This window comes from Cannabis sativa, chromosome 1 (assembly GCF_029168945.1).
Source record: "Cannabis sativa cultivar Pink pepper isolate KNU-18-1 chromosome 1, ASM2916894v1, whole genome shotgun sequence".
Classification (NCBI taxonomy): Eukaryota; Viridiplantae; Streptophyta; class Magnoliopsida; order Rosales; family Cannabaceae; genus Cannabis; species Cannabis sativa.
The window spans coordinates 12,954,292-12,980,435 of NC_083601.1; the positions used below are offsets into that span (position 1 = coordinate 12,954,292).

Sequence of the window (26,144 nt, forward strand, 5' to 3'; positions counted from 1 at the left end):
TGGGCCCTTAACTCAGACTCGAGTTTGTCCATGTCGGAGGAGTTAGGATTGTTCAATAAGTAATACAGAACAAAACTGTTATACTCCTGAGGAAGACTATAAAGTATGAGTTTTACCCATTGTTCCTTTGATAAATCAATTCCTAGTAGATTTGCCTTTTGGAATTTCAGATTCATCAACAATAGGTGTGAGTTAATGCAACTACCAGGATGCATTTTCACACTATTGAGTTCTTTTGCAAAGATACTAACTAGGAGTGGATCGGGATGAGGGTTATTCATATTGGCACTACAACATATCAATAAAAGTAAGGTTTTGGTTCTATAAATTCATACACAGGTTCAGAAAACAAATAATCACATATGTTATAAAAATACTAAATCTAACATAGTTTATTTTCTAAGGTTTCCAACGAACTGATACAGTGTCCCGTTTAGGCGAGAGTCAAAGCATCATCCATTGAATAGAGTTGCCAATTCATCTAAAATGTCAAACATTCTAGCAACCTTTTATTCGAACAAGATTGGAATTCAGCGTTGTCCCGTTTAGGCGAGAGTCAAGGCAATTCTATCTTATGAGCTTCTACCATCGTTTCGCATTCTTGTAAGTCTTATACAGTCGCCACCATTAGGGTGGTCATGAACCATATAAAATAAACTTATAAGAATACTTATCTTTCGAGATTAAACGGCGCTAACTTGCTAATGAACGTTCCTCCATTAGGGAGGATTACTCACTAAAACAATAGCTATGTAAAACCAACAATGGAGATCGAATTTCTCTTGATTAAAGCTCATTATTTAACAATGTATTTTGTTTAATCATTTATATTCCATATCTCAATACTGAAATATTACAAATTAAAGTAAGAACTTTAATTAAATTTCAAAAATGGAATAATTTTGAAAAATATCTTATTTAAGTTGTTTAGAAAAATCTAAATACACAACTTAAAATATTCTTCAACCAATGACTTAATTAAATATTACCAATTAAGTAGTAACCACTTAATTTAGAAGATATTCCATTTTAAGTTCCCATATTTATAAAATATCAACTTAAAAAAATATCTAAAGAATCTTAATAACCAATTCCCAAAATTCCTCAACTTAAATTATAATAGGAAATTCAAAAATATTCAAATCTAAGTTGATTTGATAGATTTAACTAAATCTCAACTTAAATAGGAATATTTAATGAAATTATAAAATTAAGATTCAGAAAGAATTTATATGGTTATAATTCCATATTTAATTAAAAACAAGAAAAATACATATAGCTTTCCAGAATATAACTATTCAAACTATGCTTTTCTTAAATTAATTTCAAGGAAGAATGAAATTAATTATGTTGCTAATCAATTTTTTATTAGGTCAAACTAATATAATTAACCTAGCACAGTTATCCAAATCAGGCAAATGGGTCTTCACAATTGGGGTTGTTCATGTGAGGGGAGGCTGGGTCCAGTATGTCGTACCCACTTCTAAGGCTCCCAACTCTCACACAAGGCCCAAAAGAGAGGAATTTAACCTTAAAATGAATAACTGTTATTAATTGAATAGGCTCACTACTAAATGAGCCTAAATAAAATCTATCAGTTATGATATTTTATTTAGCAACAACATCCTATATGTATCGATAATAGAAATTAAACATATAGGCTCACACAGGCATACACATTTGGATGGATCCTATCATGTTGCTAGGTCATACACAGATGAAAGAAGTTTGTAAAAATTACCTGTTACAAATTATTTACTTGATCTATCATCAATTGAACCTTTGGTTAAAATTAGATCATCGGATCTATCATCAAGTTAATCAAGGCAATTTAGATCAAGCAATAATAGGTTTTAGAAAACTTACAAACAATCTAAAACACATACTCCTGCAACAAGGTTAGATTTGGATAGTTGGATGTAGGATTTATTTAATTTTAAACATTTATTTCGAAAATAAAATTAAAATTAAACCTACTATTTTGAAAAATTAGGTTTTGGGTAACCTAAATGTCATTTCAAAATTAAATTGCTAACTTTCCTTCTAAATTTCATGTTATTTAATAAATTAAATAATAAAATAGAAAATGGTAAATACATACCCTTTTTCTTGTTTTACAATTTAATTTAATTAAAAAAAATAACAAAATTTAAAAGTTAACAAAAATACCTTATTTTTTCTTTTAAAATTATCATGATTATCTTGATCTTATTTTAATTAAGGTCAAGTTACCAAAAAAAATTAATATCTGACGTTAAAAAAAATAAAATAATCAAATTTTAAAGGAAATAAGAAAGAGGTAAGCTAAACTTGATTTTTCCTATTTTCAAAATCAAATTACACTAATATTTAAAATTAATTTTAAAAAATTAAAATTAATTTATTTCTGATAATTAGATTTGAAATTTGAAAAACAAAAATCAACATACAAAACTACACAAAAAATCGGAATTTAATTCCATGAAATAGCATGAAAAATCGAAAAAATTGAAAAATTAGATGAACTGTACGGACTGCATGCCATGCATGGCCATCCGCGCGCCTATCTGGGGTGATTGGCCGAGAAATCACGGCGCAGGAAGGCTGCAGGCAGCCATTCCGCGCGCGTGATGAGGTTGCTCGTCACCCCGATTTTTCCAATTTTCAAAAATTCATAACTAATTCAAATTAAATCGAAATCAAGTTCTGTAAAAAAGTAAATTGCTTAGAATTTTCGAAACTATCCAACAAAAATAATTACAGAATAAGAACAGTAACTATTTTTCCCAGAATTCACAAACAACAATCAAACATCAATATGACACTCAAAGAAACATGATACCATCTAAAAATCAAGCAAATCGTTTTAAGTCCAAATTTCTTGCAAGCAAATCAATTACCATGGCTCTGGTGCCAGTTGTTGGAAGTTATTTTACCAGGATCTTAGATCTACTCACAAGTATGTTGATTTAACAACCTAAATATGAACTTCTAAAACGATAGGAAATTAAACACATAAGAGCATCAGAAATCTTACAGTGATTGCAGCGGAATATATGTCTCCTCCCACTCAGATCTCTAACCCTTGATTCCTTTCTGTAGCAGAGTATAATCAAGATCTGAGCCCGATAGTCCTTCTTTGTTGTTTCTGAATTCTACACAGCCTTCCTCACTATGATTGAGGTATTACTTGATGTGTGTGGGCACTACTCTAGCACTTATACATTTCGAAACAGTGAAGGAAGAGAGAGAGAGAGAGAGAGAGAGAGAGGGTGGCGGCTCAGAGAGAATTTTCTGAGAGAAAATTCTTTCAGAATAATGTTGTGAAAAGGTTGTACAGTTGTGTTCAACTCTGAAGCCTTTGTCTTCTATTTATAGAAGACCACCAAGGGCTATGATTGACATTTGGAATTGAAAAAATCTAAGAGAAAAGGAAGTTAAGTGGCCGGCCTAGGCATTGTGGAAACAAGGCTTGCCACTTTTCCAACTTTCCTTTTCCTACACTGATAATTTCCTGTTTTGTCAAAAACTGCCAATTCCTTTGTTCAATCACATAAATGTCAAATCTAATTAATTAATAATTAAAATTAATTATCAAATAATATATTGTCATTGATTTTATTAATAATGAAACTAATTAAAGTTTCCTAATTAATAAATATGTCCTTCAAAATCTCTATTTACTGTTTTGCCCTTAATAAGTGATAAATTCTCAAATAGACAAGTCTATCTTGAGAATTTTTAATTGATTAATTAAAATCAATTAAATGAGTCTTACAAGTAATATCATCTCAACTAGTGAGGGGACCATGGGTCTATATATCCGAGCTTCCAATAAGCAGATCTAGAATTTACCACTTAAATTCACTGACTTATTAATTCTTTGTTAAATCCACACATAGAACTCAGAATTGCACTCTCAGTATATAGAATGCTCTATATGTTCCACCATATAGACACATTATTAGTTATCCATTGTTATAATCCTAATGTGATCAATGATCCTCTATATGGATGATTTATACTGTAAAGGGACTAAATTACTGTAACACCCTACAATGTATTTTATCCTTAAAACACTTAACCCTGTATAAATGATATTTCAACTATGTGAAATGAGTACTCAATCATTTATCTTGTTTGGTTAAGCTCGAAGGAAATCACCCTTTGCTTACTATTCATCAGATAGAAGCTATAGATTCCATATTTATGTTAGCGCTCCCACTCAATCGCACTACCGTGTTCCCAAAATGTATGTATTGCCCAGACTAAAGATTAGGGTTAACTAACAAATCAAAGAACACGAATAATACTCTTGAAATTAAGCCTAACCATATCAGGATTTCGATCATGTGATCTAGGATCAACTTATGATATTGAATTTAATAGATGTTTACGGTAAGTTTCAAAATCTAATTCAAAGTTCAATATCGGTCCATTCCAATGCATACTCCATGCATCCAACCTGAGCTTTACTTTAACCTATGTTCTGGAAAGAACATAACATTTCTCCAAATGTAAGTAAACTCTGTTGTAGATTATCATATCAGTAAAACCCAGTGTTTTGATAAATCTAGGAATACTTTATTCACATAGTCATGTTTATTTTCCACTGTGTTGACAACACAATAAACATGATCAAGTATGTGAAAAGGGGTTTGGATGAATTTATAAATCAAATAGACAAGCAATTGATTAAGTGAACCAAAACATACACAAGTGAATGAAAAATTACTTCTGTTACTTTATTGATATTGAATAATCTGGATTACATTGAAACAGAGTTTTATTTAGGGCCTAAAACCCAACATTTCCATGGTAAGGTAACTCATGTGATGGATGAAGCTACGACCATTTTATATTGTATTGGACTTTGTGTTCATCTTGGCTAGTGTTTTGGTATGTCATTAATGTGCTTAAAACTCATTCCATGAATCAATGAATCATTCTTAATTAGGGTGTAATATTAGAGATACTTTGGCTTATTGTACTCCTTGTAGTAGAGATTTTTCTTTTGTTTATTGTCTTAAGATCGCTAATAGTATTGCTCACTCATTGGAAAAATTAGCTCTTACCTTGGATGATTGTTTTGTTTGGTGGTATGGCTATCTTGTTTTATTAGTACCTATTTTCAGGTTGATTTATTTGTTAGAAAAAATTAATAATAAACCCAAGATCAATTTGTATATAACATGGAACACAATAATAATATATAATAATTAGGTATGCGTACCTGATTGATCCATAACAATTACTTCAATTCAATAGTCCAATACTATCAACTAAGTCTTCCTCCCTATATCTCTAAATTAGAAGCAGTTTATTTATCTGATTATCAAAAGGTATACAATTGTGATGAGACAATATGTATTTATAGAGTTAAGGAGGGGACTTAGCTACATAACCATAGTTGGACTGGGCCTCCTCATCAAAGGCTTCAGTCAACTAGAAAAGCCCACACTTCTGCTTCACCTAGACTTTACTCACAGATGCTAAGCCCATTACCAATTGATCACCAACAATATGGGCTAACACAACAAAGAACTATCCAATCAACCCAAGTTTTAATAAAACCAATAAAAGTTAATGTAAGCCCAAATAAAAAGTCTAACATTCTCCCACTTGGGCTACATTAATTTTAATACATATATATATTATATATCAAAATAATTTTGTTTGAAAACGACTCATGGGTTGAACAACAGGAAAACATTTGTGGCCACTTTAAAAATGATAGTTCTCTGATAGCATCTTAACATACCGGTCCAATTTAACCTTTGATAATGAACTATGACAGTCATATTATTTTTAACTCAACAAAAGACATTCATAATCACAAATACCAAAGTATTAAATCGACATGGTCAATAACTCTAGTAGTGTGGTAAGGAATTATGTTCAACATGAAATCAATTTAAAATAACATAATATCCTTATCAGTCCTTAATTTCACTGATACTGTGATGCTTATTAAATAAGCCAGTGAAATTAAACATACACTACTTAATAAATAAGTCAGTGTCATTAAACTTGCTTAAAAAATTAAGCCAACAAAATATCATTGTCATTAAGCAAATATACTTAAAATACAATGATCAAAACAAGATATGAACTACATGCTTTCAATTCAATTATTCTCGAGAATATAACAAAGCCTAACGGAAAGCATAAACATCCAATAATCAAAAAAGTATTGGCCCACAAAGTAGTTCATAACATCAACAAGTAAATTACATATAAATGTAATCTCAAAAGATAAAACAAGAAACTCCCACTAACCCAAAGGAACAAAAGATTATAAAATACTCATATCGATAACATGTTTATCAAACAATATGGCACTTAATCCTTTGGTTAGAGGATCTATAAACATCAACTCGGTCTTTCAATATTCTATCACAATGTCTCCTTTCTTGACCAAGTCTCTAACAGTGAGATACTTTATTTCCATATATTTGGAAGCACTACTAATCTCATTATTCTTTGAAAAGAAAACAACAATATTATTATCACAATAGATTAGTATATGAGAGGAAATAGGATCAACTAGTCGTATCTCTAAAATTAAATTCTTTAACCATAAAACTTGCAAAGATGCCCCATAACATACGACAAATTCAACATAAATAGTAGATGATGTGATTAAAGTCTATTTAACACTTTTTTCGAGAAATAGCAGCACCAAGAAAAGTAAAAATATAGCCAGAAGTTGACTTTAAATCATCTACATAACTACCAAAATCTGAATCTGAATAACCAACAACTTGAAGATTGTCGACATGCTTATACATAAGCATAAAACTCTTTGTTCTTTGCAAATACCTCAAAACTTTCTTGGCTGCAATCCAATGATCATGGCTAGGATCAGATAAATATCTCCCATGAACATCGACTATGAAACCAATGTCAGGTCTAGCACAAACCTAAGCATACATCAAGCTCCCTATTACACATATGGGATATTCTTCATTGCTTCTTTTTTTAAGTCGTTCTTGGGACAATGTTGCTTAGTAAATTTGTCCCTTTCAGAATAGGAACGAAACCAACCTTACATAAATTCATGTTAAACCTTTTGAGCACACGATTAATGTAAGTTTCTTGAGGTAAGCCAAGAAATTTTCGATTCTTATGATGATGAATCTCAATCTCCAAAAGATGCATTTCCAAGATCCTTCATATCAAAAATGGTAGACATAAAAATTTGGGTCTCATTTAGTAATGACAAATTACTGCCGGCAAGTAAAATATCGTCCACATAAAGAATAAGAAAAATATGATGCCACTGATCTTCATATAATTACACTAGTCAAACTTGTTCTCAATGAAACCAAACAGTGTCATAACCTTATCAAACTTCAAGTACCACTGTTGAGATGCTTGTTTGAGACTATAAATGGATCGTTTCAATTTGTAAACTAAATTGTCATTTCTATTTTCCTCGAAGCTTTCAGGTTGAGACATATAGACTTGCTCACTCAATTCTCCATTCAGAACAACAGTTTTAATAACCATTTGATGCAACTCTGAATCAAAGTGCGTAACTAAATCTATAATAATTCTAAATGAATCTTTAGTGGAAACAGGCAAGAAAGTTTAAACGTAATCAATACACTCTTTGAGTAAAGCCTTTTGTCACTAAACGTCCCTTATTTTTGAAACCATCAGGTAATAGAACTAACTTCCACACATTATTTTTGTCCATGAAATTAATCTCATCATCCATAGCTTTTATCCATTTTGAAGAATGTGGACTATTAACTGCTACACTATAAGTGACAGGATCCACAAAATGACCAGTATCATATTCTCCTTCTCCAAGGCAAACAAAATTAGTATGACATTTTGTTGACTTCTTTTGTCTTTGAGATCTCCATAGAAGAGGTACTTCTGTAATAACCTCTATTTGTTGATCATCATTTTGAATGACATATTCCACAATTGGATTTCTCCGATAATAAGACCCTCATCAACAACAAAACCTTCTTCAATAATAGGTTCTTCATCAATAATAGGACCCTCGTCATCTTAGACATTAGGAGCAATATATTCATCAGCAATGGGAGCGTTATCAACTAGAGTAAGAATAAGACTGCTATTATTATCATCTCTTGAAAAAGACATAGAATAAAAATTCCTTTAGATGACTCCCCCATTTCAAGAGATGTTGAAGGAATATTTTTAGCAACAATGAATTCAAGAAATTTAGCAGTCTGAGATTCAAAAATCTGCGTACCACGAGTAGGACAATAAGAGTGATCGCCTTTTGAGTGCATTGGATAACCAATGAAATAACAGCGAACTGTTCTTAGATCTAACTTTTTCAAATTAGAATCATAAATCCTTATTTAAGCTGGACAACCCATACACGAAGATGATTCAGACTAGGCTTTCTTCCAATCCACAACTCAAAAGGATTTCAGGAACAGATTTACTTGGAACACGATTTAAAAGATAAATTGCAGTCATAAGTGCTTCACCCTATAAAAACTCTAGAAGATTTGATCTACTCATCAAGCATCTAACATATCCATGAGAATGCGATTTCTCCTTTCAACAACGCCATTGTGCTCAACTGAACCTAACATAGTGTATTGAGAAACTACATTATTTTCTTGAAAATATTCAACAAAAGGCCCCATATGTTGTTTAGATTCTTTATAACAACCATAATATTCTCCTCTGCAATCAGAATGAACAAATTTTATGACTCTTCACAATTGTTTCTCAAGAAAAGATTTTGAGTTTATCAAACACGTTGGATAGTCTTTGATCAGGTAGGTGAGGCCATAAGAAGAAAAAACATCGATAAAAGTTATAAAATACTTATTTCTACACAACGTGGTGGAATAAGGTCTACTGATGTAAGTGTGGATAATCTCTTATAAAGAGTGACTATAGTTAGCAGTCTACTTTCTAATTTTAGTCAATTTTCCATAAGTATAATCAGCAAAAGTATCCCAACCGAAAATATCAAGAGGAGGAAGAATTTTAGCTCTAATTAATCATTCAAACTTGTTTCAAAAATTTGACCCAATCTAAGGATGTTACCTTAATATGAGAGGGGAAGTTAAAGGAGCCAATGACAATTTAAAAGACCATCAGAATAAAAAAAAAAATCACTAATCTAGAGTCAAACATAATGTCAACATTATGATTGGCAAAAGGAAAAGAATATCATTATTTAACCAAAAAAAAGGAAGCGAAATTGAATTCCTCTTAAAAGTAGGAACAAAGAAAGTACTGTTCAAAACAATTTGAACACTACACTGTAATTCAAGAATAAATGTACCAACATAGATAACGTCAACTCCAATATAAGTGTCCACTTTAAGCTTTGACTCCCTCTCACTTGGCTTTCTGAGATCCTTTAGCCCCTGGTTGTGGTTGCTTCTTTTCATATTTTCTTTATCCTTTGTTGGACTTGAGTTGAGAAACAAAGTGAGAAGATCCATTCTTCTCATTTTATTAGCTTGCTTGTTTCAGCTACCCACTGAGAAATTAGGTCACTAAAACTCCATACTTTATTATAAGTGTTCAGGCTATCTTGATAAAGCTAAAAGAGGCAGGAAGTTCATGAAGAACTTGAAGAATGGTGTAAAAGCTGGGAAGAGGAATATTATGATCTTTCAACTCGGACTGAACATTAATAATTTTCAGAATAAAACCTCGCACTCCTTTGATTTATCATACTGAATGGTTGTCATTTCATTCATAAGATGTCCAGTTGTGGCATTTTCACTAGTGTCAAATAGTTTTTCTACTGCTTTGAAAAACTCATTAGCATTTGTGGTGTTTGGCAAACCACTAAATGAATGTTTAAGAATTGAACTTTTCATAGCAATGAGACTAAGATGATTTGAATTTTTTCATTGTGCATGAAGATTTTTTTTTTTTAGGCAACAATGCTGATATTAGTAAGATCAGCAGATTTTTCTTCTCAAAGGCATAAGTCCAAATCTATTATGCCTAAAGTAACTTTCACATCTTGTTTCCATATCTTAAAGTTGGAAGCATTCAGAATTCAGATGAAAACGTTATTGTTGTTCGCAGAAAGGACACAAAAAAAATTCAAAAATTAAGACTTGATCAAGCTATATGAGCTAAGCAATTAGAAAATATTGTTGAGTCAACTGGTCATTATAAACTCTCCTTTGGGGTGAGAATATAACACACACATGATCTATCTTCATGAAGTTAACAATAAAGAAAAAAATACATATCAATTAAGAATTTATTACCTTTGGGCAATAAATTTCTTAAATAATATATATTAATTCAAACTGAAAATAATAATAAATATATATATATTTAAATTATTACCTTTGGGCAAATAATTAAAATATACACATTTAATATTAACTCACTTCATGGAATGTGAACTAATATATATAACTACTATCTTTGGGCAAGTAATTATACATATAGTCAACCAAAATAAATATGTTCTACAACATATGAAATTTGGTAAAAAAAATCATTGAAAATTTAATAATTTTCAGCCAAATTTCCAAAAAGTTATATATTAATTGCTTGTAATATATTGATAATAAATAATAAAGTGTCCACCATAACACATTATTTTTACATCAAACAATCAAGTTTTAAAAATTTTAGAACAACAAATAATAAAAAGATGTGAAATAAAGAGAATTGGTGGAGATTATATAGTTAAGATAAATTATATACGAGAGTGACTATGTTATATGGAACAAGAAGAAACCCAAAAAAATTTCTATGATTTACAGATTTCGAAAAATCATCAAAAATTATTTTTAATAATTTTTTAACTGCATAATTATCATTAAAATAATTATTATTATTAAACGGAGTCAAAAAATTAATTATAAATCACCCAAAAATCAAAAATTAAATTCTAATAATGCTGGAAAAAAGAATCGTCAAAAACACAGTTACAAAACTACCTCACTCTCTCTCACTCTCCGGCAGCCGTGAGTGGGCTTTGTCCCAGCAGGTTGTCTTCAACCTCCAGCAGCTTCCATGGCTGCAACACGGATCTTGAGCGACCCAGTTCAGACCCGGTCGGGTCGTAATGAAATTTCGGCCAAAAAGGTAACAAAACAGACGGAAAAAATAGGATTTTGTTCGGTTTACAATTTCTAATAGATCTACGATATTAATTTCATGTAACAACACATAAACTTAGGTAAATCTAATCTAAAACAAATCCGAAAACTAAAGAAGAAAGTAGCCCGAATATGTGATCCAATTCAGAAATTAAACGTGTAGAAACATTATAAATTAGTTGGTAATGAGATTTGCACCATCAATTTTAGTGTAGAAACAATTGAATCAAAAAACCCAAATTTAATTTCGTAAAGAAAAATATAAACCCTTAAAGTTTAATCTTAAAATTCTCCTAATTTACTCAATAATTGTATGCAAGTAATATATCAAAAGAAAGAGAATTTAATGAGGAATAAAAACCCTAAACTTTTAAGATTGAAAAACAAAAAATTCAACATAAAATAATAACGAAATCAATATGTAATTGAAGAAAATTAACATATACATATTAATTGTTATACAAATTATAGGTTCTAAATCATATACAATAGGCAATCTGATACCACATGTTAGAAAAAAATTAATAATAAACCCAAGATCAATTTGTATATAACATGGAACACAATAATAATATATAATAATTAGGTATGCGTACCTGATTGATCCATAGCAATTACTTCAATTCAATAGTCCAATACTATCAACTAAGTCTTTCTCCCTAGATCTCTAATTCAGAAGCAGTTTATTTATCTGATTATCAAAAGGTATACAATTGTGATGAGACAATACGTATTTATAGAGTTAGGGAGGGGACTTAGCTACATAACCCTAGTTTGATCATCAAAGGCTTCAGTCAACTAGAAAAGCCACACTTCTGCTTCACCTAGACTTTACTCACAGATGCTAAGCCCATTACCAATTGATCACCAACAATATGGGCTAACACAGCAAAGAACTATCCAATCAACCTAAGTTTTAATAAAACCAATAAAAGTTAAGGGGTTTTTTCAGTTATATACAAAAATTGTAAAATATTTATGGAAATAGCGTTAGTCAAATAAATATATTGTACGGAGGTATTTTTACCGAATCACAACATAAAGCCCACTAATATTAGAAAAAACAAAATAAGAAAAGAAACTGATTGAGATAACGTTTGAATTGATTTCTTTTTTTTTTTCAAATATAAAACCATCCATATATATTTCTTTCCTTTTATTTTTATTTAATATTTTTATAGTCAGTTAATTATTATTTACAATAATAACTTTTTTTTATATATATTATTAGAAAAATAAAAAAAAAAATACATTTGGATAAGCTTGAAATTTATTTTAAAAATTTATTAGTTGCCATATAATAAGATAATTTACCATATTCTATTTTGTATACTATAAAGTAACATTTTTTTTTTCAATCAATACATATTTTCAGTCACTTAATAGTATTTATATATGAATTGTTATTAGTATTTTGATTGACCAAGAAAAAAAAAAACATTTAAGCTACTTTAAAATTATAACTAAAAAAGTGTATTTAAACTTTTAGTATATTATTGAATAACTTTTAAATATAAAATCATAAAATAATTTATAATAACCATAAAGTTTGTTTGTAATTAAATTTTGTTTAATTTATAGTTCAATTACTTTTTGATAATAGAATATAAAAAAATTAAAATGTTGCTTTTTAATTTCGATCATTTTTTCTATTGATAATAAAAAAAATATATGTTTCTCACATATTAAAATGACCATCTTAAAAAATAAGATCCAATGATATTACTTGTGAGAAACAAATGAGTATTTTTTTTTAGAATCTTATCAAAATTACACTGAAAAAAAAGCTTATATTTTAGTTACTTTTAAATATAAATTAACACATTACTTTTTAATAACTTATCAAACTAGTTGGTAAATTAAACTTTATTTACATTGAAGTTTGATCATTATTTACATTGAAGTTTGATCATTATTTTCTTAAATGAATATAGTTTTAGTGTACAAACAATCATTAATATGGTTAGAATTTTTTTAAAAAAATTTAGTAGAAAAGAAAAAAAAAATAAGAGAGAGAAAAATATACATTATAATAATAGTTTATCTTTTTATATAAAAAAAATATTACAAAAAAATAAAGAAGAATAATGAAAGAAGGGAAGCAAATTAATGAGAAAAAGTATGAATATTTAGCTGTCTAGAAAATCGGTAGTTGTACCGAACATTGAACCACCCTCCTTTTATATTGATGATATTAAAATGTTGAAGGCTATTGTTAAGAATATTTTGAAAATTTTGTTAGGTATTGTAATTTTCTCAAAAGTTAATATAAACCCAAATAAAAGATCTAATATTATTGTCTTGACATTCTTTTTTCTTACGAAGTTTTCGCTGAGTTTAATTTTAAAAAGATTAGTTTCAGAAAAAAAAAAATTATAACATTTTCATGATAAATAATTTTTTTAATTAATATATATAATAAATAATATAATGTTTTTTTTTTATTATTGACAAAGACCTACGTTAATTAACTACTGCACTTGCCGGATTTCCTTTTGAATCATTATATGAGTGAGTTTATATATAATCAAGAATTAGAATATGTATACAATTTTCTAAACATATACTTAAGTTTGACTTTTTTTTCTTTAATGGAATCAAGTTTGAATCTCACTGTAATATTATATACGTGAACTAAATTTTGGGCTGTTTTAAGTGTTGCATGGTCAAAATTTCTGGATATGGATATCATAATAAAACAGTATTATTAACTAATTTTAATTTAAAAAATCATCCCTTTAATTTTATAATATGGTCAATCATAGTGGGAAGAAGTCAAATGGTTCCCTAATGACCCATGTCACATGTAGAGACAAGTTAAAGAATCCATGCAATGCAAAACAAATCCTGTGACATGCATATTACATATGTTTGTAAAAGTATTAATTTAATTTTATAACTAATTAAAAATTAATAATGATCAATGATAAAAACTCAAGTAGTATAAATATTGAAATGAAAGTAATGTTATGATCTAGTGATTCTGTGAAATTGTATATCGGAGCTATAAGGACCAAGACTGAGAGGTGGCCAAAATAAAGAAAAAGAAAATGAGGGGCCAAGAGTCTTTGGCCTTGACCGCCTTCTAATTGAATCGGATTGAGTAAGTTTTCTATGTTTAATTCTTATTTAGCACTTATTTTAAATGGTATTATTTGTGGAGTTTGTTAGTTGTGAAATTCTGATGTTATCCTAGAACACGGCGTTTGGTTGGGAGGGATAAAAATATAGGAATGGGAATAGAAATGAGAATAGGAATGGAATGGAATAAAATTTAAAATGCATAAAAAAAAATTGATAAAAAAATTATTCATTTTTTTTTTCTTGTTACATTAGAATGATCATTCCTTTCTTTTTTAAAATGGAATAGCCATCAAATACTTTAAAATGTAACCAAACAAAGGAATGGAATAAAAATTGTTTTATTTCCATTTCATTTTATTTTATTACCTCCAACTAAACGCCACCTAAGTGAAGTTTAGTTGGGAAGAATAAAAATATAAGATAAGAATAAGAATGAGAATATGAATAGCAATAGAATGGAATAAAATTTAAAATGCATACAAAAATTGATTAAAAAAATCATTAAATTTTTTCTCTTGTTACATTAGAATGGTCTTTCTTTTTATTGAACTTCAAAAATAAAATACTCATTCCATCAAAATGATAGAAATTAGAATAACATTTCAATATACTTTAAAATACAACCAAACAATAATAAATAAAATAAAAATTATTTTCTTTCCATTTTCTTTTTAGCGGTTCACTTAAAGGTGGTGCTTTTCAAAGGCTATTACCTTTAAAAAATAAATCTTTGGCTTGCATATATGACAAGCCTTAGTTATATATGATTCACAAACTATTATCAATTAGTATTTATATCATGTATCACAAGAAGTAGTGGTATATCATTAAGTTGTGCATTTCAATATTGAATTTTCTAAATAATATAAAATACTAGACATTTAACATTAAAAAAAAAAAAAAAAAAAAGAGGAGATATTTTTATAAATTAGAAAATATATATATAATTGTATGAAATTTTAAATATTTTTACTATTTATGAATTTTTATTTACGAAAAATAAGAACTATTGATATTTTCATGCTTTTTTTGTATTGTAATATTTTTTTTTTTGTTATTTATATATTGTTTTTATGTTGTTTTTGTTATTTTTATGTAATTTTTAATTATTTTTTTTAATAAAACATTGTAAAATTATAATTAAAAAATAAAAATCATAAAATTGAAAAAAAAAAAATTGTAAGAATATAAAAAGAATTATTTAATCATAAAAATGTTAAAAAATTTTGTCAAAAAAATAGTTTGTGTAAATTTTCCCAAAGAAAAAAAAACCAACTATATATTAGAATCCCCATAGCTATAATGCTAATTACTAAGCATCTTAGTTATTAAATAATAATGTTTTTATTTTTTACTATTCTCATTTCTTATTATTTTTTATTAGGGTGAATACTATTTTAGACACTGTGTTTTGCAAAAAATTATTAATTGGATCTTCTATTTTGTTAAATGACAAAATAAACTATGTATTTTCCAAAATAGTACAAATAGGACTCTGAACTAATTTTTTATCAAAATAAAATTTAATAATAATCCGATCTAAAAGTATTATGATAAAATTGTTTACATTTTTTGTAACTATTTGTGTTAAGAATTATCTTCAAGTTAATTATATTAAAAAAAAAATTGTCAAAAATTAAGCTCAAGGTCCTATTTTTACCATTTTGGAAAATACATGGTCCATTTTATCATTTAACAAAATAGAGGGTCCAATTGGTAACTTTTGTAAAACACATGGTCCAAAATGGTATTTACCTTTTTTACTACGTACTACTTTTCTTGACCATCACTTTTCTTTTGGTGTGGTTGTGTTAATGTTTTATTTTTTTGGCATAGTTATTAAACGGGTGATATTTAATACATGAGTCTTGATACGACACGAATATGACCCACAAACACAAATAGCAATCCTGGATATCCCTTCCCATACATATGTATTTTGCCTTACTAAATTTCTATTTTTGATTATTAAAACTTCATTACCTTTTCTTTTTTTTCCCTTCATATTACTAAGAAGGGTGTACCACTCTTAATTTAGAAAGACTATACGATTAAATCAATGCCAAATGTGAATAAATGTGATCATTATTCATTTAAACAACACACCTACATCAGTTTTAATTATATCTTAATTTAATCAACTTATAATTAGGCCTAGTAATGAAATATGAGGTGTATGTTACCCTTTTTGTGATTATAGTTTGTTTGTAGCTATTTAGTACACAACCTATAAACAAAATGAATATATCTAATCTAGCATACCAGCTACAACAATGACTTTCAATAAATGGACTCATCTGAACAAATACTAGTATTTTAATTCGTAATTAAGTCCTCATAACAAAAATAAATAAATCCTTTTCCAATGTATAATAATAATAATAATCATAATAATAATAATAATAATAATAATATGCATCAGCAAAGCAAGTCAAATTAGAGTGAAAGTGAAATGAAACAGATTATATCATAGTATTAATTGAACAAATACAAAAGTATTGGATTGGATGGTTTGGTTGGGCTAATTAGCCGTCCTTGTCCTATCAATATTAATTATAAGCCTTCTTCTGACTTGTGAGTCACCTCAGAGGTTTTATATATTCCTTTAATGTAATAATATTAAATAGTCTGTGACTTGAGAACTCTCTTAAAAGGAAAACATCAGTTTATTATACTCAATGTTACTTTGGAAAAAAAGGCAAACCCCTATTTACAGACACAAAAATAATAGTAGTATTAATCCATAACTTGTTTGATTACTTCTTGAACTTAGCTTGAGGAAAGACCAAAGCTTCTGCTTTGATTTTCTGGTGAAGACTTCTTCTCTTTGTGCAAGACTATTATATTAGGCCACTGTCAGGGGTTTGGAGGCAGAGATTTGGAAAATTTTTACAAAAATGAAAAACGCAATTCTTCCATCTGTAACCACACATTATGATTTTGGTAATGACCCATTTGGGAGTATTGGAGCATTTTTCATTCTTTTTAGTGTTTAGTTATAGCTTCGATAATGATTTTTTTTTCTTTTTTTTGTTTGTTTGATATGTTTCAGGTAACTTTAATTATGATCTCCAGATGTTTAGTGACATTAATCCTCAAAACAGTTTTGGGTTTTGCATGGATACTATTCCCAGCTTGGACAATTACAATCACACAAGACTTGAAGACTATTCCTTTCCCTTTCAACCATCATCTCTGCTCACCTATCCTCAACAAGGTTTAAACATTTTTTTTTATTTCTTATCTTTTCTGTCCTTGTTAACCACCCTTTTCAGAAAACTTAAAATTAAATCTAATATATACTATTTTGACCAACATACTGTTCTTCTATAGCTTTTCCATCCAACATTTTGAGCTGTGATGTCATTGATAATAGCTCTGATCATCACCAGCAGTCAAATATCTTCCTTGGCAAGAAGATTTTGGCTCCACAATTTGAAGTGGTATATGTTAATCTCTTCCTCCACTTAGTTTTTCTTTTTATAACCTAGCCAATGAATGAATGGCATCCCTAATTTTTTTTTTTGAAGGATTTTCATACTATTGAAAGGAGAAGGAAACGTCCAACTGAAGATAATGCCATACACTTTCCCAGAAGTAGCAGATGGGAGTTGCATAGTGACAAAAGAAATAAAAGAAACAAAGTGACAAGAAATGACCAAGAAGCAATGCAAGAGCACAAGGTGAGTTAATATTAATAATAATATGATTTATGGGATAATCCTTTATCAAGCTTAATAAGCTTGGAGAATGAGACATAAAAAAAAAAACAATTATTTATACATATGGCCATTTGAAACAGAGCACTAAATGGGATTTTGCAATATTTAATTTACAGTTGGGGATGCCTACAAAGAGGAGCCAAAAGCTCAGTGACAAAATCACTGCCCTTCAAAAGCTGGTTTCCCCCTATGGCAAGGTATTTGTGCCATTTTTTTTTCATGTTTACTAATTTGAATCTCAGTATGTTGTTGAAAATCATAATATATATTTATGAGAAGATGAATAAATTTAAATATTGAATCTAAATTGAATTAATATTGTAGACTGACACTGCCTCAGTTCTTCAAGAGGCTTCCCTATATATCAAGCTTATTCAAGAGCAAATTCAGGTACATATTTATATCACTCTAAGAATACTTGCATAATATACACACCTACATATATACATATATATGTTATTCATTATTTATATATGCCTTGTTTTTTCTTCATGCAGAACCTTTATAGGATGATGAGTAGCCCATGCGAGAGTATAAGAGTCTCTCAATCACAGGTATAGACATTGGGCCAAACACGTTTTACTATATACATATTTATTCATATATATAAATTGACTAGCTTTATAATATGTATATATTTTTATTTTATATGAAGTTTATTATGCTCACCTTTTTTTTGACAATAGAATTATGAACAGGGAAGTGGGAAAAGATGGCTAGATTTGCGAAGTAGAGAGCTTTGCTTGGTTCCGGTCTCATTTACCAAGGCAGTGGCGTTGGACGATCCAATTGATAAATGTTCAACCTACAAACATTAGTTCTTAATTATTAGATATTTAAAAGAAGAAAATAACCCATTCATAGGCACACACATATATCCAATTATTATTGCCAATTTACATTATATATTTATTATACTATTTTCTCCATTTTTTTTAAGCTAGAGAACATATTTTACATGTTATATATATACATAGTACTTTTCTTAAATATGTATTATTCAAAGAGGAAGTTTGAGTGAATCTCTCTTTTGCTTAATCAGATTATTATTATGATGATCATGATTAGAGTCCAAAATTTGATTATGGTATATACTCTTGTGTCAAACTTTGACTTTTGAGTTAAACGTGCATAGCTTCAACTGGAGAAATGCTCACACGTTTGGTGTACATGATGAAAGAAAATATATTCATGCACCTACCAAAACCTTGTATAATATAATGTAAATATTCATATAAAAATTCATCTTCACAAATTCTAACGAAAAATGCTAAAAGGCAACTGTGCTTAATTCCAACACTTAATAGCAATGCTCTATTCAAACACTATCATTTAACAAAAAATAAAAAATTAAGTTCGTACACTGCTGTTTGCCAAATTGGTCTAACACCACAACTTTATTGAGAGAGTTGACGCCATCTGTGATATTTTTTTTTTCTTTCCTTCCAATATTTTTTAAATTAAGCATTTTCAAAGCAAATGGAAAATGATAGCCGGAAAAAAAATTAAATTTTGAGTAAAACAATGCAACATTATTCGTTTTTTTTTTTTGAAAGGACAACATTATTCTTAATTATACTTTATTTCATAGTGAGAAGGGAACCATTTAAAATGAAAAGAAAGAAAGAAAAGAAAAAGTAATATCACATTATTTCATTGTCATAAAAGTTATTCTTATTCTCAAATATCCTGTGGTTGAAAAGCGGAATTAGATTTCGAGATTGGGCCGAGCCCATGTTATGACCCAGCCCAAATAGCATCGTACAGCAAATCGGGTAAAGCGCCTTTTGCGTGAAGCGCATGACAACTTCATGTGCGGTGGCATCATTTCTCCCTCAAGAGGACAGGTGGCGCAACGTGACCAGATCAGCTCTAAATCAGAGCGATCGATCACCGTTGGATTAGCTAAAAAGCAAAGGAGAACTCCACAGTCCACATTTTCAAGTCACAGCCCTTCTTTTTCTCTCTTCTCTACACAAACACACACTCATTTATCCATCTTTATCGTCCCCTTTCTTTCTCTCTCTCTCTCCCTCCCTGTCCTGAAGCCCTAGATTTTCTCTTCCCGATATTCTCTCGTCCAAAATGGTGAGTACTTTTTGCTAATTTTCTTCTGTATTTCTCTACTGTTTTAACTTTCATGCCCATTTTTTTTTATTTCATTTTATCTCGTTCTAGTGTTCGATCTATGAAAGTCATCGCTCGATTTGGATGAAATTGGGGTTCTTATGTAATGATTGAAAAGTCCTTCGTCTTGATATTGTTGATCGGTGTGGATTTTTTTTTTTTCAGAAAAAGCGTCTGATTCTCCGATCGGTGCTACTTAATCCGATTGATTGGTCACAAAGTGATTTATATATTTTTATCAGATGTATTTGCATGCTCATTTGAGTACGTGTCTATGGATCCGCAATTTTATGATATTTTTAAGATGAAATTTGATGATTATATAAATTGCTACCTATCACGTTTTGATTTTTGAAGAGCTTTGACCCAAATGGGGTAAACTCAGATGTGATTTTTGGCATATTATATACATATCATGAGATGATTTTGTTTTTGAATCATATTCCGCGATCATGGATAAAAAGGGTTAATAAAAGATATGGATCTCAGTTACCTAGATTGCTCATCAAGTTTTCGTTATTATGAGGTTTTCGTTTGTCCGAAAGTCTTTGTTTTGAAGTGGGTTTTCACTGAAGATTCAAAATTTAATCACTGATTGTTGGCTTTTATTTATTGTCTAGGCAAACGCTGCATCAGGAATGGCTGTCGATGATGACTGCAAGCTCAAGTTTCTAGAGCTTAAGACAAAAAGAAGTTATCGTTTCATTGTCTATAAGATTGAGGAAAAGCAAAAGCAAGTTATGGTGGAAAAGCTCGGTGAACCAGCTCAGAGCTATGAGGAGTTTTCTGCTCTCCTTCCGGCCGATGAATGCCGATACGCTGTTTATGACTTTGATTTTCTCACTGAGGAGAACGTACCAAAAAGCAGGATTTTTTTCATTGCATGGTAGTAAAATGAAACCTTTGGCGATTTCAATTACTCATTTCTGATTTGATTTATCAGTATGCTGTTTATGTTCTTGAAACCCTTCTAAGGTTTGTCTTTATTGTCTATGATTAAGGTCCCCTGACACAGCAAAGGTGAGAAGCAAGATGATTTATGCTAGCTCCAAGGACAGGTTCAAGAGAGAGTTGGATGGAATTCAGATTGAGTTGCAAGCAACTGACCCATCTGAGATGGATATCGATGTTATTAAAAGCCGCTCTGGAAAAGCCTGAAAATTGAAAACTATGCAATTGGAGAATCCTCCTTACTATCTGGTTTCCTTTTTTTTTTCTTCTTCTTTTTGTTTCAATGTGAAATGTCTATAGCGTATGAGACATGAATTTGTGTTTTACTATTAATATTGGGTTTATGACGTGATTTGTAATGTGGATTTGTTCGTGCCTCATTTGGGTTTGATATACAAACTAATATCATGTGGTGGCTTATTGGGAACCAGTTTGCATATTATACGGTAGCTTTTGCTGTAGTTTGCTACCTGTAAGAAAGAGGTTGAAATTTAACTTTCCTTCCTCATCAGAAATTTATTTCATTTTTGGTTTTGCGTGGAAATTGATTGGAACACCTCATTGCTTGAACAAAATTTATGAATTCTAGTTTTTTAGTCCTATAAAACTTGTCTTATTATCCTATGCTTCTAATTTCCTACCCCAAGGTATGTTATATGATGAAAGTAGGGTATTTAGGAAGCTACAAAGACCAGATTTCTTAACTGAAGTACTTAACCGTTTGACGTTATTGTCCTTTTTTTAGTCATTTGTTAATCTTGTCTGCTTACCCCACGTACGCATTAACAACGCTTGTATATTATTAGGCACAAAATATGTCAAACAATAATTGGAAGTAATTGTCAATTTTATAATAGCTAAAATGTTTATTTCTTCAAAAAAAAATAAAAAGGTTGTTTTGGTAACGGTGGCCGAAAGAGAACAATGGATTTGCCCCATGTTTCTTTAATCATTCCATCGTGAAGAACGCATGTGACCCCTGTTTTTTATGTGCGTGTACCGGTTTAAAGCTACCAATGATAAAAGCAATATAAAATAAGGTAAATCATACGTCTTGTTGATGGGTTTTGCTACAGTTTCTCTAGTTAAATTAACAGTTAGATGATTGAACTCAACTTCTAGCATGACCATAATAAAATGAAGCTGGAAAATGACTGGTGTGCAAGACAACGATTCAACGAATTACTATAAAAAGTCACTATGAGACAGAAGTTAAATGTCAAAACTATCTTCTTTTCTAAGCAGATTCCTGTTCGAGATAAAGCTATATCTGTAAACGAATAACTATAAAAGTTCCTATTCACCTAAACAACACAAAGTCAACACTTCACAAATGAACTATATAGATTAAAGATAACCATTCCCAACGACCGAAAGTTTTTTCTCGAGATGTAATTTTCCTGCCAATTGTAGTGAAAGCTTCTCTCTAAGAATCAAGGCAGACTTGTCAGCGGATTCGCATGTTAATTGTCGGTAGCCTGAATCATGATGATGAGACAATGGCACATCATCTTGCAAATCATCTTCCATATCTATAACAATGTTGTGGAGTATGCAGCAAACAAGAATGATTCTCGGCAATCTATGCTTATCAGGCTTCCACATAACTCCATGAATTATCTTCCAAGTCTCCTTCAACCTTGCTAATGCCCTCTGTGCCACCATTCGTGTAGCGGAGAGCCGTTTGTTAAACTCGGACTGAAAATCTGGTGGGCCTCGTCTACGGTATGGAGTAAGCAGCCATGGCAAAAGAGGGAATGCTGTATCTCCTACTAAATATTCTCTTATCTCGGTTCCATCTTGAAGGGTTAGCTTCTTGCCATTCAATCTTGTCTCCTCTTCAGACATTTTGAAAAACCCTGAGCTTTCAAGCACAACAGCATCACTAAAACTTCCAGGCCATCCGGCAATTATGTCCCTGAATCTCATTTCAGGGTCAACAATTGCTTGCAAGATCATGCTGCAGTTTTTCTCACAATCAAGCCACACATCATTATGTGGATCAGTAGTAGGCAGAGTCATCATGATGTGTGTGGTGTCAATTGCACCACAACAATTTGGAAGACCGCGTATTTTTTCAAAGTTGGCCTTTATCTTTTCCATCTCTTGTTCACTTGATGGCCAACAAAGATGGTGAAGCCCTCTTTCTTCCATTGCTTCCACAAATCGCCAAGTCAACTGAGCAACCGTAGACTGATTCATTCCAAATGACTCGCCGACACTAGATAACGATTCACCAGAGCTCAGCCTTCTTAGAGCAACAGCTACTTGATCATTTAAAGACAGATGCTTACCATTCAAATCACTGAAGTTTGATGCCTTAGCCTTCATATCTTCCTTTACAAGTGAGCAGATGTAGTTGAATGTCTTTCTTGAAATTTTGAAAACAGATTCAAATGTCACTGGATTCTTTAATTGAGATGATGGCCCTGGAAAGCAAAACATACAAAATCACCACACTTATCTATATCTGTGTCTATAGAGTATTTATCTCAGTTGACAGAAAAGGCAAACTTATGCTACATAAGGATATAAATCTTTGTTGCAAGGGAGTTACAGTCTTAACTTTCAGCAGACACAAGCCACCAGATCAAAGTAGTTTTTAACTTGTAACACATATGAGACTAGAACTATGAACCATAGTCGATACAACAATATTCAACTACCTCTTCAACAACGAAATCAAAATAGCTTTTCTGTTTCATAAAATAGATTTCAGTAGGCCTCAAAAATTACAGTGTTTCGATCTGTTTCTAACTAAAGAGTGAATATGTTCACAGACACAGTAAGTACAAGTACAAAAGCTTTTCACAAAAGAATGCTCCCTAAACTGGGATATGAATGAAGAATAATACAGTGAATCTCAAAGAGTATCACTAACATATGATCATGTTCAATGTAATGTTAGATTTTATTTTTGATCTGATACGAATTACATACCATCAACACTAGATTTCCATCAGAAAGTCAGTATAAACACAATGAAAAGGCAGTAATGACCCTAATATATTAAGCAGCATATGCAGTAAGATTATATTAAAGACGACTCTACAAAATTTGAATGAAACATTAACTGCAGTGATTCTCATTACAGCATACCAGAGTAGTTATTAATTGCAATGTAGTGTAAGCAAAAAAATCAAAGAGAGAGACACATTTCTAAATAAATCAAACAGAGATACATTTCTAAATCTTATGTAATCAATAACCCAGCTCACCAAGTTCGCCTAATATATAGAATTATACAAAAGAAGAATAAAAGAATGGACAGTAGAACAAAATCAACGGTGAAATTTGATAAAAGCTGTACAATTGACATCAACCTGAGAAATGGGCATACAGTGATGAAATAATCTTACAAGCTATGCATATTGCAATCATCAATCTGATAGTCAGAAACTGGACAGACCCGGTTTATCAAACTATCTCAACAGTGATTATAAGGATGGATAAGCCGAGTCCACAACCACTGCAATTCCCTACTTGAGGTATCATGACTGACAAATGCTAAGAAAGACATCGTAAGATCGAAATAGTTATACCAATAAATGAGACATCCCAGAACTCGATTTTTCTTTTCCTTCTTCTTTCCCTAAAATCACCATCTTTGGAAGGTAACATGAAAATCATAACTACATTAACCCAGGTCCTAAAATTTCACCAAATACAAAGAAATCCCTCACCAACCCCCTTGTAAACAGCGAAACCAGAATTAGAACTAAGACCAATATATGTAATGTAATAAAAACATATGAATATGCCATGTCAATCAACAACCATCGACTGAAGAGAATGTATTAACACTAAAACTTTATCAGAAAAAGGATAACTATTTTACCTGTAATAATCCTCTTAGAAAAGTCGTCCCACCAATCCTTGGGATTCAGTTGGGAACCCAGAGCAACAACCAACACATCCTTGTCAGCCTTCTTCTCATGGTTCTTCTTCCTCTTTAACCCTCTAATGGGTCCCATTACAAAACTCAAAATGGAAAACTCAGACGAGTCAAGGCAGGTGAAAGAAAATAAAAATGACCCAACAGCGTCAACCAAGAAAAATTAAAAGAAAACCCTTTAATCATAAGCCTCAGATTCAAAGCCAGACCAATGAAGGAGATTATGATGTTAACATACAAAACATATATGATGTTCTTTTTTCCTCTTCTTTAATTTTCAAAGCATGCAATAATAAAAGTTGAACTTGAAGACTATATATATATTGTGCTCAAAAAGAGGAAGAAGAATGAATGAGGATTATGTGTGTGAGAGCTTAAATCAAAAGAGAGTGAAATTGAAAAGGATCAATGGCAATGGTGAGTAGCATGAATATTTGATAACGCATTCATTCACAACCTGAGACTAATATCATGAAGGCGTAGTGTATAGTATACTTCCATCTATATATGTATATATATACACACACAATAATCAATATGATGTGTACCAATGTCTTTTTTTGTTTCTTTTTCTTCTTTACTTATTTGAATTGTAAGCCTCAAATTATATGTCTTCCAAAATTATATATGTAAACACATATCCTCAAATTATGTCTTCCAATATGTGTAAGCACATTGATATTATGTATTACTGGTGTACTCCCTTATATGGTTAATAATTTTTTATAATAATTATTAAATTAAAATATATTTATTGATATATAATAAATTAGTAAATAATTTTAAAAGAAAATTGTAAATTATATATTTTATTTAATAATAATCAAGTAATAAAATTGTATTAAATTTGAACTTTAATAATTTTAAATATATATTTTTAATTTTTATAATATTTATTAGTAACACTCATATAACGTTTTTGGGTATAAGATTATATGCGTAACAAATTCGTATAACTGGATTAAATACTATTTTTTAATTTTACTTAAATTATAAAAATAAAATTAATGTGCAAGATAAAATATAATATCAACATCTCTTTAAAATAATTTACATTTTAAAGTACAACAATCAAACTTTGTCAACAAAAAAATGTAACAAATTACATAATTGAGTACACCAATTTTAAAGATATATTTATATATATAATATACTTTCACGGAATGTATTCCGTAGTATATCATTAGATGGGTCTCAAGGTACATTAGATGAGTGTCATGGTACGTTACTATTTTTTAACCCTAATTACTCCTAAATCAATCTCAGCCCTCAGATCAAATAACTCCCTCATCTAACGGTTGT

General features: G+C 30.0%; 3 protein-coding genes across 4 annotated transcripts; 2 read left to right on the forward strand and 1 right to left on the reverse strand.

The window, feature by feature from the left end:
* The first annotated feature begins 15,786 nt into the window (after positions 1-15,786).
* On the forward strand, positions 15,787-19,137 carry LOC115704023 (transcription factor bHLH114-like). Of its 2 annotated transcripts, none has more exons than XM_061104257.1 (8): positions 15,787-17,090; positions 17,200-17,364; positions 17,481-17,590; positions 17,678-17,830; positions 17,986-18,066; positions 18,194-18,259; positions 18,367-18,423; positions 18,568-19,137. In XM_061104257.1, the coding sequence occupies exons 1-8, from the start codon at positions 17,045-17,047 to the stop codon at positions 18,685-18,687; spliced, it is 798 nt and encodes a 265-aa protein (XP_060960240.1). In that variant the 5' UTR covers positions 15,787-17,044; the 3' UTR covers positions 18,688-19,137. The 2 variants fall into 2 exon arrangements, with proteins under 2 accessions (XP_060960240.1, XP_030487105.2); XM_030631245.2 differs by having other exon boundaries at positions 18,556-18,941.
* A 542-nt stretch (positions 19,138-19,679) lies between these two features.
* Positions 19,680-21,491, forward strand: LOC115704024 (actin-depolymerizing factor 2). The gene is made up of 3 exons (XM_030631246.2): positions 19,680-19,957; positions 20,617-20,882; positions 20,998-21,491. The coding sequence occupies exons 1-3, from the start codon at positions 19,955-19,957 to the stop codon at positions 21,152-21,154; spliced, it is 426 nt and encodes a 141-aa protein (XP_030487106.1). The 5' UTR covers positions 19,680-19,954; the 3' UTR covers positions 21,155-21,491.
* LOC115704021 (protein ALP1-like) lies at positions 20,999-25,522 on the reverse strand. Its single transcript, XM_030631244.2, has 2 exons — positions 24,786-25,522; positions 20,999-23,376 (listed from the first exon to the last, which is right to left on the reverse strand). The coding sequence occupies exons 1-2, from the start codon at positions 24,919-24,921 to the stop codon at positions 22,295-22,297; spliced, it is 1,218 nt and encodes a 405-aa protein (XP_030487104.2). The 5' UTR covers positions 24,922-25,522; the 3' UTR covers positions 20,999-22,294.
* Positions 25,523-26,144: the final 622 nt, after the last annotated feature.